The sequence below is a fragment of the Cyprinodon tularosa genome, unplaced genomic scaffold, assembly GCF_016077235.1.
Source record: "Cyprinodon tularosa strain WSP-4 unplaced genomic scaffold, ASM1607723v1 ctg312, whole genome shotgun sequence".
NCBI classification, from domain to species: domain Eukaryota; kingdom Metazoa; phylum Chordata; class Actinopteri; order Cyprinodontiformes; family Cyprinodontidae; genus Cyprinodon; species Cyprinodon tularosa.
Window position 1 is genome coordinate 559,723 of NW_024039022.1, and position 16,746 is coordinate 576,468.

At 37.1% G+C, this 16,746-nt stretch overlaps 2 protein-coding genes across 2 annotated transcripts; one reads left to right on the forward strand and one right to left on the reverse strand.

Annotated features, from left to right (window-relative positions):
* Nucleotides 1-357: 357 nt before the first annotated feature.
* Nucleotides 358-11,231, reverse strand: pld6 (phospholipase D family, member 6). The gene is given in 5 exon segments (XM_038292480.1): nt 358-1,292; nt 8,941-9,170; nt 9,351-9,396; nt 9,399-9,528; nt 10,868-11,231. Coding segments are annotated over 4 exon segments (636 nt in total). The 5' UTR covers nt 10,868-11,231; the 3' UTR covers nt 358-1,062.
* On the forward strand, nt 10,942-15,337 carry LOC119788257 (transcription elongation factor 1 homolog). Its single transcript, XM_038292479.1, has 4 exons — nt 10,942-11,078; nt 11,384-11,521; nt 11,602-11,672; nt 15,222-15,337. The coding sequence occupies exons 2-4, from the start codon at nt 11,406-11,408 to the stop codon at nt 15,284-15,286; spliced, it is 252 nt and encodes an 83-aa protein (XP_038148407.1). The 5' UTR covers nt 10,942-11,078; nt 11,384-11,405; the 3' UTR covers nt 15,287-15,337.
* Nucleotides 15,338-16,746: the final 1,409 nt, after the last annotated feature.

Below are 16,746 nucleotides of genomic sequence, written 5' to 3' on the forward strand. Positions count from 1 at the left end.
AAAGAGAAAGATAACCATATTTATCAGTGCTTTGCTGAACAGGATGCATGATGTAAACAAATACTAAAAGTTATGTATTGTTTTAAAATCAAATGACACATTCCCCTAATTTCTTATTATTTTAACCTTTTTAGCCACAGCACACCCAAATCCGAGGCAAGCTCAAGCCACAATTTAATCGTTAAAAAGACAAATAATCCACATCTTTAGTAGCTACTAGTCATCAAATATTGATCAATTACAGTAAAATTTATTAATGAACATTTAGTAAATTTCTATTTTGCAGTGAAACCACCAAGCATCCACACCCCTGCCTTACCTCCAACTTTCCCAACTGAGGATGTAAAGGGTGTCAAACATTAGCTTAACTTATAAAATAAACCAGACAAAGTGTTTTTCAAAGTGTTGTTATAAATGAGAACAAACAGAGTCAAGAAAAGTTCACTTTTTCATGTTCAAACATTGCATCATGGAAAACCACAGGCAGTAATGAGCATAAACAATTTGAAACATTAAATTACAGCGGCAGCAAAAAACAAACTGTACTTAACAGAAAAACCAAATTGAGCCTCTTGTAAAAACAAACTCCTACTTTTACTGCCAATGCAAATGCAATACAAAATATAAAGATTTTCACAAAAACAAGAAACTAATAATTATCCACATTCAGATTTAACAGCTTGCTTACACATGAAAAACTTCAAACATATTTGACTAAAAGCTGAAAAATAATTAAACCTGACATTATAAAGATTATAAAGGACATAGATTTAAAAAAAATTCTAAACTGAATATTTCACATGCTGAAACAAGAGAAATTCCCTTGATATACCACTAAAAAACTGATAAAACTTGAACACAATCTGCAATCTAACTTATCATTTAAAAAGCATTTTGTCATAAAAGAAATACTAAAGCAGACTGAAAAATAGCTGAATGATTAAACAAGCCTCATTCCTTTGAGAGGCATTCTGGTATTTAAACTTAAAGTAAACGCAGCCTCTTAACACCAGGTAAACTTGCACAGGCCGAGTGATCTTTGTGGTAAATCTTTTCCATCCATTACAGGTTGTTATAGACTCGGGCTGGATCATTGAGCACCCATAAACGTTCAAACTCCTTGATGAAGGGCTGCACCAGCTCTGCCTCCTCCGTAATGATGACGTTCTCCCTGTTGCACTGCACAGCTGTGAGTGTCCAGTTGAGGGAGCCGGTGATGAGTAGCCGGCCGTCCACCACCGCAAACTTGTGGTGCATGTGCACATAGTCCGCTTCACAACGCACGCGGATGCCTGTTCAGAGATTGGTAAAAGGAGAAGATGTTGAGAAGGAGGTAGACTTTAGTGTTAGACAAAATCTTAATTCTTCAACAATTCTGCCTTAAAATGGCTGAGCTGGACTCAAACAAGATATCACTAGCATTTATCAATTTTATTATCTTAATTGTTTCTATAGCTAAATTACCGTGGATAAATACTTCACCCTACATTCTGAATGCTTATATATTTTTATTTTCTCAGTGTCTTGTCTGACAATAAAGCTAATTGTCTTGATGCCAAAAGGAGTCCAACAGATTTTACTTTCACAAGTGGAGCAGTATGGCTATTGCCATGTTCCGCTTTATTATAATTCATGAAGCGAGTATTATAGATTATATGGACACTGAAATGGGAAAAGTAGAACAGGAAATAAAAAACAAGTAAAAGGAGAAAAGATGAAAAAAAGAGGAGATTAAAGGATAAAAGGAAGACAATGATAAGTCTTATGTCTGCTTCATCACCTGCAAGGAGATATCTAAAAGATCAGCACAACCAACAGATATAATATATTAGATACAATAAAGTAACACCTTGATGCTATCGCTGAAGTATATGTAGTATTATTAACCTGACATGTATACTGTGGTAGCTGAAGATAGGAATATGGGCTTTCTGTATGGAAGTGAATCTCTAAGTACCTGGAGCCAAGCGCCTGTAGTTGTTTGTGAGAGTGCACTTGTGCATGTAAAGTTTATCCAACGAAAAATGCTCAACAGTGGTTGTGAAGAGCCAAAGACCGGCCCCCCCAGAACACCGAGTCAAACAGCAGGGGACCCAAAGCCCCAGATGACCAAAGGGACTCCCAGAGCAAAGGTGTTCAAGAGGAAATCTGCCCCCCCCCACCAAGGGATGAGGAGAGACGGCCCAGAGGAAAACCCCCCGCCACCGCAATGCCAAAGCTCCGCAGAGCAATGGAGACGAGCCTGCGGGCTCCGCCGGCTGCCAGCCACCCCGAAGTGTCACCGGCCATGGGCCCCAGGGCCTGACCTCTACCAAGACCGATGTTCTTGGTAGAGGGAGCAGTTCAGACCCCAACCTGACAAGTAAACAGAATAGAATAAAAAATAAATGCTTGTATCCAAAATCAAGGGAACGTACACAATTTAGTCTAGTAGGATATCACACTGTTTCATGTGGTATGAAGATTAATCTCTGTTCACCAACATAATTATTTTCTTTCATATGTAGATGACAGCATGACTACATATTAGAACTCCAGAAAATAAAAATGACCAACACGCGGTGTTGGTTTACATAGACGGAAACACGAACAATGGAGAACATAAACATGTTTTCCATTTCAGTTACCCACCAATCACAGTCAGTGATTCAAATGGGCCAAACCTTCCTTCTCTGACAGATGACTGGCAGCTCAATTACTATAGAAAGATGTTTTCTTTCTCTTTTCATTTAAAGAATCAAAGCTGAAAGCGTCAGTCCTTTCAGTCAGTAAACGCTTAAGCGGCATCTTTCTCAGATGCACTTTTCCCGGAGTTCAGTAGAAATCCAGCAGTACAATTAGGGACGTGTGCTTTGAGGTATATTTACATTGAAAAAATCCTTACATTGTTTTGATTCATGGAAGAGACATTATATAAATATTTATTGATTGATTGACTTTCCTGAGCTCACAGTGAAGAACCTCAAACAGAGGGGGTGGACTCAGGTTTCAGCTCTCAAAAACCTACAACACAGCGTTAGAGTTGATTCCTTCCCGCTATCATAATCCTCGTGGCCATGAAGGGGATTTTTGGAAAGAAATTTACTCTGTTATATCAGCTCAAATAGTCAAGAAGAGAAAGAGGTCCAATTTACTGAAAAATCTCTTCAAAATTTTTATTTTTAATCAAAACTAAATATCGATCCAGGTTCACAAATGAGCACCCTGATATGTGCTTTAGAATGGCTTTGTCTCCATTCAAACCCAGGTTTAAAGCCTTACAGTTCAGCCTAAAGCCAACTGCTCTCATTAAGCCATAGAAAAGAAACAAAAATATAACAAACGGTCAGTTCAGGTATTTTAAAAAGATATGTAAATCCGGAAATTGTCTTTATACCAAAAAAATTTGATGAGCACCTCAGCAGTTCAGAGCCGATACATCTATAAGCATGTGGCCTGTTTACCTTAATTTACTGCGGGTCGGAAGTTCCCGGCTGTTCCCCAGATTTGACGTCAAGCACATCCATATTAAATGGGTCTGACCCAGCAGTTGATCAAACCGTTCAAGATCGGTTTTGTGGATAATCAGAGGTGACCGGCATTCAGGTTGACGCAGATACCAGTGGCAACTGCAAGTAAGGTTGCAAAAAAATCAACAACAAAAACTTGAGCATAAGCGCATGCAGGTGGCAGTATCACTAGAAAACTCCATAATGCCTCACTAACAAACTTAAATGTTTCAGGTTGTTAGGCTTATTTTAACATAAGACAAAGAAAGCCTGAGTACAAAAAAGAAAAACATCTTTCAAGTATTTCTTAGGCTTTGGATCCAAATCGACATTCACTGCAGGGTCCCTAAGAGAAAAACACTGCTGAAAATGAACAAAAAGTACAATCAATCCTGGGCTGGGTGATTGATTCATTTTTTAAACTAATAACATTTTTTGTTTGTGTACATTTAATTTTTCTGAACATAATTTTTTCCCCAATTAACTCCTTTGGGTCCCATAGCTCAGTGACATCAGTTCATCAGTTTTTTTCTAAATTTGCACTCATAACTAGGCCTGTCACGATAACAAATTTTGCTGAACGATTAATTGTCTCAAAAATTATTGAGATAAACGATAATATTGTTTGAAGCCCTTTTTTTACACTGATCTAGTGGAAATGACGTAATAATGCATGCGATTTCCTGCCAAAGATAAACACTCTTTATTTTCAACAGAACACTTAACACTAGAACTGGTTAACAAAATAAAACGAGAAATAAAAATCAAATGTACTCTCAGTGTCTGTTAACTAAAAATACACTTGAATAAAAACTAAACACAAGATAAAACCAAATCACCTCGGTCATTTGGTTTGAATCCGAAATACTCCCAAACTGCGGCTGTTACATTTGGCTTTGAAACCAGTTCCACTTCAAGTCCCCCCCCCAAAATAATGCGCGCTGACTACCTGATGCGATAGTCCACTCCTCCTCCCTCCTCATTTATTCCCTTGCTGAAAAATGAGGAAGGGGAGGGGTCAGTGGATAGCACCGGAGTTAAGCCTTGTCATCTAGCGTCATCAATAGAAAGAGAAAAAAACACAGGCAGAGACGATATAGCTGATAAATTAAATTACAAGGATAGTTTTTATTTATTGTGCGATTAATTGATTTATTGATTATCGCGACAGGCCTACTCATAACTGATAATTAGCTGTGTCGTACCACTAGCTGCAGACATTTAGTGTGCTGTGTCGTCATTGTTTGTTGTCAAACATGACTGTTTTACAGCATCTTTCACAGCTTGAATCATGTTGCCCTTTAAGTTAAATTCACCTCCCAGGGAGGGTGATTGCAATACAGCCTAGCTTTCAAAAGCAATATATGCAAATTGTATTTCTTTATTATGCTTAGGTAGGAAAAAAAAAATTGGAGATTAGATTTTTCAGCCCTAGTGCCATAGCTTGATGAACTGTAAGACTATTGGAAAAATATTTTACGAAAAAACTCTTGAGGTATTAAAGCTGCTACTTCTGGTTCAAGAACTACGCATTTCAGAAAAAAATAAAAAACACCATTACACTTTTACTTTTTGCTTTCTTCTGTTAATTAAAAATATAACAATTCTGTTCTGCAGAACAAAATCCTGATATGTAATGTCCATCCATCAGTTTCTTAAGGTTTCTGATTGGCCTATGACCTTAAAATAGGCACCGCCAGCTTGGTAACACTGTACTGAAAAACAAAATCAGCAAGAAACAGTGGAGGTGATGGCAGGGGGTCAAAGTCTCTTATTAGGTTTAGGGCCGAGGCGCCAAGTTGCTGCAATGACTTTTCTCCCCTTTAGGAATTGAAATCACCATCTGATAGCTGCTTTTTATATTTACTCTGTTATACTACGTATATCTATTTTTTGATGATCTGACACTTTGAAGGTTGAGAGAAAACGAAAAACGCAAAAAAATCTATAAGAGGCCCATTAGTTTTTATGGGACTGTATATGTGATAATTTACCATGGAATCATTCTCCTGGATTCAAAGAAACTACCTCTTTCAAAGAACCTGCAGCACAGCTTTTATTTTCCTAAGGGTACCTGTAAGTATATATATTTTTTATGTGCTGGAATCCTTAGAAAGGGCAAACCCCCACCCTTTCTGAGTCTGATTGTTATAGTCAATACCTGATTAGGACATGTCTGTGCAACCATAACCCTCTGACACAGGGAAAAGGAGAGACGGTCAAATTCAGCATGTAACCTAAGGAAAAAAAATATTTTTTTTCTTGATCTTTAATATATAAACTCCTATTCATGTACTGGGTTTCACCTATCAGGACATTATACAAACGATTTGACCTCTTAAAAGTTTCTAATTTATCTTGACTTAAAAGAAATGAACAAAACCAAAAACCCAGACAGTAAAGATTTTGTATTCCTTTATGTTAAAAAAACTAAAACATTTCAAATAGCTGCCTTGTGGAGGTTCCTGTTATATTCAGCAAGAATAAACAATTTCTGCAAAACAATTACAAAACCAAATATGGAACAGGAGTTTAATTTTCCTTGAGCTAACTTCATTTGCAAGAGGTTGGCAGTCCACATTCACTCTCACACACACACACACACTCTCAGAAAACACTCTGCCTAATAACATTTGCTGTCTGGTTGCCAGCGTTGTACTTACTTAATTCTAAGCAAACCATATGCAGTGACAGTGATTTATTAAATGCAGAAAGGGTTGAGAGACAGAGTGAGAGCATGAGTCACACATGTGATACAAATCTTTCAAAGCACCATTACCCTGAGTCATTGAAGAGCTTGTAGAGGCAACCTCAACTAACCCTGACACCCCCATTATCTCACTGCTCACCATTATAGATCATGTGGGACTTACTGAAAATGATACTTCAGGTCAAAGAGCCAGCAGAGAGCTCCTGTTGTGGAGTAAAACTAGACTCATACTCATTGTTTCTCCAACTAAATAAGGTTCAGAGCAACCTCTTGCTATTTTCCTGAAATGTTTCTACAATAGAGTCATGACTCTATATCTGCAGCAGTACTAAAAGTTGTTAATCAGTTTTTATTGTGATGGTTTAGAATAAACCGGAACAGACCTGGAGCAGAGAAAAGAGGATTTAATGAAATTCAAATTGTGTACATTTACATTAATATCAATCTAGTAAAGTATATTAATACTTCTATAATCAGGGTTACTACACACCCTCTGATGAACCACCACCTTAGTGAAGGGTTTGTGTTCCCCTATGATCCTAAAAGGCAGATTATATTTCTGCAACCCTAGACATCAAATGTCGCTTGCGTCTGGTCGCAAACCAATTTTGCTTGTATGCTTCTGCACCACCGGTCTGGAATTTCTAAGGACACACAGCAGTTTCCCGCCAAAGCCCTAGGGGGAGCTTATTCTAGAACTCTCGAGAACTTCGGCGGATGGTCACGAGAACTTCGGCAGCGCCGGTCGGAGTGTTTACCTTCCAAAACAACAATAGAGCATCTGCGAGATATCACAGTCACGGAGATGGATCTAGAGCTGCTAAACGTCGTAGAGGAACAGGTTCTGTTAATGGAGTTGGCAAGAAGACAAAGGAGGATGCGTAGGTTGTCCATTGTAGTTGTTCCTCAATTTTTAAAAATGGCGCGCCCTGACACGAATAGAGAAGGACGACCACACAGACAGCCGGAAAGGCATACCAAGGACTAATCACAGCTGCTTTTTGTCTGCACACTTCCGCTTGAGGTCTAACGTGGGTTTGCGACCGTCCGATGCGTAGTCAAGATTTTTTGGAGGTGCCTGACGATGGTTGTAGAACCTTTGCGTGGGGGGCGCGGTCGTGCACAGAGACAGATTTGACGGTTGCAGAGGATATGCGTCAGAAGCATAAATAGGCCTTAATTGTCTCCCATGGCATTATGGCCTCAGGGAAGGGGATAGACTAAGAGGGACTCTAAGATTAAATGGGGGGTGCTCATCACAAAGCACGGGTGGTTGAGTTCTCTGCAGAGGTTAAGGCACCAGGTGTGGATGACATTCAGCCTTAGATTCTAAAGTGTCTGGGCTACTGTGGGGCACATGGTTGATATGGTGCTTTGATGATGCATGGATGATCGAGAAAACACCATTAGAGGAGGAGACTGGAATGGTGATTCCAGTTTTTAGGAAAGGGGACTGGATTGTGAGTTCCTATTAGTGAGGGGGGTCACTCTTCTTAGCCTCTCTAGGAAAGATTACTCTCAGTTGTTGGACGGGATAACTCTACCAGAGAAATTAGGTGTTCCACTAGGGCTGGGTGATATGAGTTCAAATCAATATCACAATAAATTGGCCAGTTTTACCTCGATAATGATAAATGCATGACAAACGCTCCAGCTCCTCAATCTGAAAATAAAGGCATGTGCAAGAAATGCAACAGATTATCTTGTTTAAATTTTCAGACTTTTCGAGTGATGTTCTCACCAAAAATGTCACTCCATCAGAGATGATTTGGAAAAAGTGTTTCCATTTTCCTTTTTGGGCATTAACTCTTTTTGCTAAGACCAAAGACCACCTCAGGTGAGGGTAAACATTTTTTTTTTTTTTTTGCAAATTTACGAGAGTTTATTTGAATTTTGCCATTTCCATTTAGCTTTTCTGATGCAATACTTTAAAAATGCGCATTAGAAAAAGCTGATGGAAACATACCTAATAATAGCCTACCCTGCTGATTCATGAATGCTAAATGCTGTTTTTTGCAATGGAGGGAGACATGAAAATACTAAAAGAAATAAAGTTTTCACCAAAAAAAGGAAACTTTACAGTGAGCTGACAGGCATTATGTAAAAACAGTGAGGAGTGTTTTTAAATATGCCTGAATTTAAATAAGCAGTTCACCTTTTTGATGAATGTGTAATTGGCCTTACAGTCATCTATAAGAGTTCTATTTTATTTAAACAGAATTATGATTTTTAATATAAAAACAGCAAAATTCAGAAAACAGAGTGTGAAACTCTATGCAGTTTTTGTCTTTATGACCACTTTCACCACAAAGGGAGCTTGCATTGTTTTAAAGTTAGGTTAATCAGAGAAGGACAAGCTTTTATTATACTGATGTGGGGATTTTTTTTAGCTGCAGATGCATGCTCTTTATTTTCTTATTCAAATTATTAGTCATAAAACAACTTTAGGTAATTAAGTAAAAAATCTGCAGAATTAGATGTTTTTTTATCTGATTAAATTGATGGATTAATCAGTTAGTAAAATAATTGTTTGTTACAGCCCTGGCACAAATAGATTAATGGCTGCACTTTCCCTGAACTTTTCAAACTGTGAAGGTGCTTTTTATTAGATGCTTTTAAAACATTTTCAACAGAAATAAATTATAAGCAAACATGTATTATTCTATCATTCCAAGCGATAAGTTATTCAATGGAAAATTTATTTTATCATAGTACTAGAATCAGAAGATGTGCTTCTCTTACCAGCTTTGCGTAGACACCCTATTTGTGAACCAGTGATGGCAGAATAGTCCTTGTCAACAACAACCCGGATAGTCACACCCTTTTCATGGAGTAGTATTACAGCTCTCTTCAAGTCGATGTTGGAAAAAGAAAAAAGACACAAGTCCAGCGAGGAAGAGGCAGAGAGGATGTAGCGGAGGAGATGAGAAAAAGATGTCTCTACACCATGTGGCAGCCCACAGAAACACAAGCTGCAGGAAGAGACAAAAAGAGGGAAGTTGACATCCTCTGCTAAACCATACAACTCATATATGAGCTACATATCAGAATAATTTCTCTTTTTTTGGTTTAACAGTGTGCAAATACTCTAATAAAACAGCACAAGCCTATAGGAACTTTGAGAAAAAACAATTTCAACTACTTGGACTTACCCTTCTGAATTTGGTCTGAACAAGTACTCCACGCAGGCCACCTCTGAGGGAAGATGAGGACCTTGTTAAGGGTTCCTCTGTGTTTGAGGCGACCAAAGAGCCAACAAAGCAGCTCCAGACTGAGGGAAAGGGCCACTACCCCCAGGCCAAAGGTCTTCAAACTCCAAGTCAGTGACATCTATATGAAATTAAAGAATTCAGTGAAGTCCAGCCACCTGAAAAGCTGCATAGTAAACATCTGGAATAGGAGTATATATATATATATATGTTATAATAGCTAAAGTTAAAGTGTAGAGGAGTTAAAATGGGAAAAAAACGCAACCAGATTTGTAAAGCACGCATTGTCAGCAGCACATTTGCAACAAACAATTTTCTTCTCCACATTGTGTCACATAACATACACAAATTTGGGGTATTTTATTGCGATTTGGCATAAAGCAGCAGCAAGTAGTGCATAATTGTGTATTTTGTGTATAGTATTGTCTTTGTGAAACAGGAAAATTGCTATGTGTGGACAAAAACTGATGCTGCATATTACCCTCAACGTAACAAACCCCATAATGAAAAATAGTGGTGGCATTATCATGCTTTACGGATGCTGAAAGCTTGGCTGCAAAACACTTGAGACTGGGCAGAGGTTCAATTTTCAGCTGGACGACGGTCCTAAACAAACAGTCAGAGCCACAATAGAATGCTTTATAAAAAAGCACAATAATCAATCAGAATGGCTAAGTTAAAGTCAAAGACATAAATCAAATTGGGAATCTGTGAAAGGACTTGGAGATTTATTCTTACAGATACCACAGAATCTGACTGAGTTGAGCTATTTTTGGAAAAGACAACAATGTCAGTCTCTATGTTAGATGTGCAAATCTGGTACATATACTCTGTAATACTTGCAGCTATAATTGCAGGTAGAGGGTGTTCCGAATTGGACTGACTTGAGGAGCCTGCATCAATTTATATAACTTTACACCTTCTTTTCCCTATACAGTTATGCACTATATCCTACTGCTCCATGGCATTAAGTTTCAAATTATGCACCAGAATTTGTTTTTTGTTATGTGACAAAATAGTGAAAAGAATGTGAATACTTTTGCTAGACAATATGATACTACTGTGGACCCTTTTTCATAAAAATGTCTTCTTACAATTAAACACTATTCCATTAGGAAATTTATATATTTTTCAACACAAGAATTGCAACCTTTAATAAATAATTCTTCCATATAAAAAAAGTCATAATGAAGTAAAATACAAACAACACAATCCTGAAAAAAAGAACAATAAAAAGCATTCCCAACTGTGTACTTGTTTAAACAGTTAGCTATGCTAGCTGATAAAATCTAAAAGGTAAACTGACTACGGCAAACAGAAAGTTCCTAGTCAGCGCAACAAAGCGAAGCCATTGTGACAAAGATATTATGAAAACCCTAATAAAACATATAAACTTTTAGAAATTGTTTTATGCCACAAAAATACTAACAAAAAACACATTAACTAATTTATCACCTAACCTGTCAGCAGAGTTTCTGTCGCCACCGTGCGGAAGACAGACGCGCTAAAGTTAAGTCGCTGTCATTGGTCTTGATTGCCATTTCAGGCAACCAATGGGCGGCCGCGACGTCAAAGCTCTCCTCCAATCATGTCAATTGAAATGTTGTCGGTGCCGGGTCTTGGGGAGCTCCTTTGCTTACTTCACCAACGTGTATTATCAACGTGAAACAGGTAAACAAGATTAAACTTCTACACGATCATTTTTGACATTAACACTTTGTTGAATTCCGATGAGAAAATGTACTCATCTGAAAAGTCGATTTATTTGAAAGGTGTTATCGGATTGTCTCTAATCCTGAGAGGAACAAAGTTGTGAAACAATTCAACAACAAACATGCTAACGCTAGCCTGCTAATTTAACAACAATACTGAGTATTGGTTTGCGTGAATACTAGTTGGAATCAATAATAAGGCTGTATGTTCTCATTTATTTAGTGAGACTTTCGTTAATTAGTCCATGTTTGTCTCTTAAACAGTTTTTATACAACTTGGGTTAAAATGGGTCGACGCAAGTCTAAAAGAAAGCCTCCTCCAAAGAAGAAGATGACAGGGGATCTGGAAACTCAGTTCACCTGCCCTTTCTGCAACCACGAGAAGTCTTGTGACGTCAAAATGTAAAACTCTTTTCCCTTATCTGATTAAATTAGTTTTAATTGTTCGTCTGAGTTCTAACAGTCTTTTTTTTCCACTCCAGGGAGAGAAGCAGGAACACTGGTGTGATATCATGCTCTGTCTGCTTGGAGGAGTTCCAGACTCCCATCACCTGTATCCTTTCCACCCTGTTGATTATAACTGACATCTGCGTCCCAAAGAGGAACAAAATGATGTTGGTGTTTTGAAATGTTACATCACTTTAATCTGTATTTCAGTTTCAAGGGATCCACATGTTTTGGTTTGATTCTTTAAATAAGAAAAGGTGGTCTCATTTGGCTCTTCCAATTTGTTTGAGTTGCTGCTTCAATTCTAATGATGTCAAGCGATTTACAATGAATCCATTATATAAAGTGTTTATGTATAAATATTAAATGTATTGTGGAGGATTTTCTAGAATTTTTCAAAAGACCCACCCTCCCCACTAAAAAAAATGCACGTGCAAGAGCATGCACGAGCCCATTTCTCCTCGTGCACGCTCTGTTTAAAAGTTGCTGTTAAAACAGCCTCAGTATTCAGTCAAGATGTGGGAGTTTGTCGGAGAGTTTCTTTCAGTTGGATAGATTCTAAGAATAGATTGGTTAGATTAAACAATGTAGTGATCAAAAGTGAGCGATTGGTAACAGATGTAATGAGTTTGAATTATTGTTAGTGAATTATTATGTCTTGCTAGTGGCATCAGCTGTAAGAGATGGACTTCCACTTTTGAGGTTGATGGTTCAAGACCCATTTCAGACTTTTGAAAGTTGCGGTAAAACTTTATTTTTTATTTTTTGGCTAATGTGAGTAATTTGTATTGGTTTGCTGTAGTACAAATATAGAACGGGTAAAAACACTACCAAAGTTAGATTGGTTGGTTTGACCAAAAGATGTGTTGAACACATAACTTCCAACCGATTCAAACCAAAAACTCTGGATACGCTATAATGTTTGGATAATATGACTAAGACCTTTCATTTTGTTCGTCGATGCCCAATTTGCACAAGCATTTTCACTGTCTGCTTGAGCTTATTTCACTAAAATGGCAGAAAAACTGTGATGTTTCTCCTTTAAGACGTTTTACACATAAAGCGGGCCGCTGTAACGGCAAATCCCATAATGCTTTGCGAGGAGAGCTCTCCGCGCAAAGCATTCTGAGATATATCTGCTTCTTCTAAGGCCTTTATTTTGTTGCCGTACACTTCTTAGACACTTTTTCTCTTACGACCCACGGCCATTTTTAAAAAGCCGCAATGAGCAAAGTGTGATTCAATGGCTGTCTGAAACCGTTACTCATCACATTAATACGTTTGTAAGTACGCATGCGCACAAAATGATAGCTAACGGGACGAACACAAATGACCGCGTTACATGAACATATCACCAGAATGATTGACCATTAGGAAGAACACTTATTTAGATGATCCACTCTGAAATAAAATATCTACCACTATACCTTTAATCTCAACATAGGGCAGAATTCTGCAAAAGAAACAATAAGATTACAAAGATGTTCTAATATGCTCTTGCAAGTGATTTGTAAAACCTCCTGAAATTGACATTTTAACCATGTTTGCTCTACAATCAACTTTTGTTATTGATGTAAATTACATAGCATCTAAATTTAACTTGGTCTCCTGCTGTTACTAATTTTCTCATGTTTCCATTATAATAGAAAGGTTGCTGTTCTCTCTACCATTTCCCTCATGCCTTACTCTCTGTGTGTGCCATCTGTAACCACCGCCCCTCCCTATTCTTCCTCAGTGTTGAGAGAGAAAAAAAAAAAAGCTTCTCTTTTCAGTCATTTTAAAGAATCGGCTCTAGGGGCTGATTTGTAGTATTTTTTTCCTGTGTTTAAAAAGGATTCAGCATGAAGACCATGCTTGAATTGTTAAGTGAAGCAGGCTTATTAATTCAGTAAATCAACCTGGGGTAGCTCGATCTGACTATCTGCTCGCCGTATAAAACAGCTGCAGCTCCAATAAAGACCAAGAAAGGAGAAGCAAAAAAAAAGCAGGTGAATGTGCAAATTTATTGTTCTACCAGTTGAACCGCCATGTTATTAAAGCATTAATCCACATTAGGGTTGTCACGATACTAAACTTTTCAACTCGATACCGATACTAAGGAAAATATTCGATACTCGATACCATTTGCGATACCACCAGGATAAAATTTCAACACAGTATTTAGCAAGCTTGATAAAAAACTTACAAAATTAAAATTAAGTTTTCCTTACTTGGCTATGCTTTGCACACATAACAATGACACTAGCCAAACCGGTAAGAAACAAAAATAATTCTAGGCAGCTGCAACTGTTACAAAAAAAGTCTGAAACTGAAAAGTGCACAGAATTATTCAATCACAGTGTTCAGAAAGTGCATTTTCCACCATTCTGCACTTTAGATGAATGACTGGTACTCGATACTTTTGAAAATGAGTATTGTATCCGGATACAACATTTCAGTATCGATACTTTTTGAGTATCGATACTTTTGACAACCCTAATCCACATACTTTTTTTTTTCTCAGTAACTTTATTGTTTCTGTTTAACATTTATAACCATTTTAGCCTCCTTTGCTTTTCGGCTTCAGTTAAAGTTGCTCGATCTTGTAACTGTGGAAACATGCGGTTGTTTTGTGACATTTAAATCACGTTTACATAAAAAAAAATGTTTTTTTAAGGGAATTATATGAGGGAGCTGGTTATAAATAAAACATGTAGCAGAGTGGCAAGCATGCTGCGTTTAGGCTCAATAAAAATCCAAAGTAATTTTAAGAGGGAAGCGTATTTATTACTTAGGTCAATCACGATTAATCGCTTATTGAAATAACGGTCAACTAATTTAGTAATCGATGAATCGTTAACTGCCGTATAGAGACTATAAAACATGCGTTTAGCTGACAGAGAAACACGCTTAGAGCAGTAATTATTTCAAAATTGTAAAAGAAGATATAAGTATTTTGCATTTAAGATAAAAAAAAAACAACTATTTTCTTCCATCGACATCCTCTATCCAGAACTCCTCAAATGGAAAAGTTTTAGTTTCACCTTGTTGCATTCTGTAAAAACCCTTCTTTAAGGGAACCTTTTCTTTTCCGCTAATAATCGAAAGATTAATCAATTAGCCAAATAATCATTAGTTGCAGCCCTATTTAGTACCATAAAGACTTCTGGAAAAATCCAGATTTATTTATCTGTAAAGTCAGAGATGTCAAGGTCCAGTCCTCGAGAACTAATATCTTGTCCCTTTTAGATGCATCCCTATTACAACACGCCTGAACCATATGGCTAAATTACCTTATCAGCATGTGGAGCATCACAGAACCTCTTACATAAAGTTTAGACTTTGTTGTCATGTCTACAAAGTTGGTGTTATGTTATGCATTGTTCATATGTCAAACCAATAAGTTGGCACACACACTGTATCTTTATGATTGATATTTTCAGTTTCTTTTCCAACGGAAATTAAATCTATAGCTTACATGGTTCTAAGACATCTGCTCAAAGACTCATAATAATTGGGGAAATGGTTGGGTTATCTCTGATATTTCCGACTGATTTAACAGTTCCTGAAAATGACTTGGAAGGATGTTTATTCCAATCCCCTTTGTTGAACATATATAAAGCCACTTGATGTGAATTGTGTAGAATGATCTTTTCCTTAATAGGAGCCCTCTTAGATCTGTCGGAGCCTGTAGACGTCTACAGTGATTGGATAGATGCCTGCGAAGTAGCCAATCAGTAGTCCGTGTGGAGCCGGACACATCTCAGGGAACCAGAGACGTCAAACATCCAGGAAAAAGACCGCGCCCATTCAGATCAAGCAGCTCTCAGGGCATCGTTGAAGCATTAATTGTGATGTTCACAGAATTTTATGGTCAGTAAGAGATTTTTAACTCTGTAAGCACAGGTCTCAACTCGTACATCTGCAAAACCTATGGGGAGGAATCCTGGTCTTTGAGTTAAATGTAAGATGCCTCCCTACGATTTTAGCTGTGAATGTTAAGTCTTTATATAACTTGTCTTCTTACATACAGCAGGGCTGTTTTTTTTTTTTTTTTAAATATAGTATTTGACCACCCTGAAACAAATGCAAATATTTCATTTAGGATAAAAATGGGAATCTGTATTATCCGAACTACTAGGCATGTTCTGCAAAAAGTGCACAATTTGAATAATGCATTTCCTTGTACTTAATTGTACTTAATGTACTGAACAATGTGAACAACACGGTTGATGTAAACACTTTAAAACTCAAGTCCCACAGCTGTTTGATCTTGATCACTCAGCAGGATCTGTTTGGAGTGCAACATTTTCTTATTGTCTGTATTAAAACCAGGGCAGGTGGGAACCTGGAGTGGATTTAAAAGGACGTGATGTAAGTGATTCCTCTAGGTAGTTATTTTTATCTTAAATAAATGCTAAACGCCAATCCTTCTTTGTATAGATCAAATAAACAATGATTTCTTCCTGTTACCAAATTTCTTCGTGACATTTCTTTACAACGTCCTGCCTCATCATAAAAGAATATGATAGTCTTAGGTCATCCAAACGCAAAAAAATACTAAATGCAGATTAAAAAATGGTTAGCGACATAATTGTTGGTAATTTGTTGAATGGTAAATCATTCATTCTGGTTAAATGAACCAACCCTCTCCTAAAAGAGTCAGCTGTTTATTTGAGCAGATGTGCAGAAAAATGTAGTTTTCTCTGCTTGAATCTGTAATGCTGCATGATAGCAAATTGAACATTTATTAAATAAGTATTGCAATGTATGAATTGTGATCAGTGGAAATAAATACATTTTTACCTTAACTGTTTGTCCGGTGATTACTTTTATGTTGAATGATTTCACTTTGAGGGCGGAAAAAATGGTCAATTTCTTTTATTTTTTTATTATGCCTGGTGTGTAGATTCCATAATCTTATTAACATGAATTCTAATTTTCTTTCTTAAATTATGCATTTAAAGTATTGTATTTGTTATTTGGATATCACAATACAACCCAAATGTATTTTTATTTCTAAATATCAAGACAAATTAGAATTTCATGCAAATATTCCATGATTGACAAATAATTGAAGGTACTTATTTCAAAAAGTTGATAAATATTCGATTTCATAGAACTTAATAGAATTATTTGGGGTCCATCAGCAAAACTGTGAATGGATGTTTGAAGACCGATCAGACCTGGCTGAGCCCATT

Bases quoted from the DNA above. Each gene is read 5' to 3' on its own strand.
- LOC119788257 (XM_038292479.1), top strand. From the start codon at position 11,406: ATGGGTCGACGCAAGTCTAAAAGAAAGCCTCCTCCAAAGAAGAAGATG. The intron at 11,522-11,601 runs GTAAAACTCTTT...TTTCCACTCCAG, and splicing joins AAGTCTTGTGACGTCAAAAT to GGAGAGAAGCAGGAACACTG. The intron at 11,673-15,221 runs GTATCCTTTCCA...GAGCCCTCTTAG, and splicing joins GTTCCAGACTCCCATCACCT to ATCTGTCGGAGCCTGTAGAC.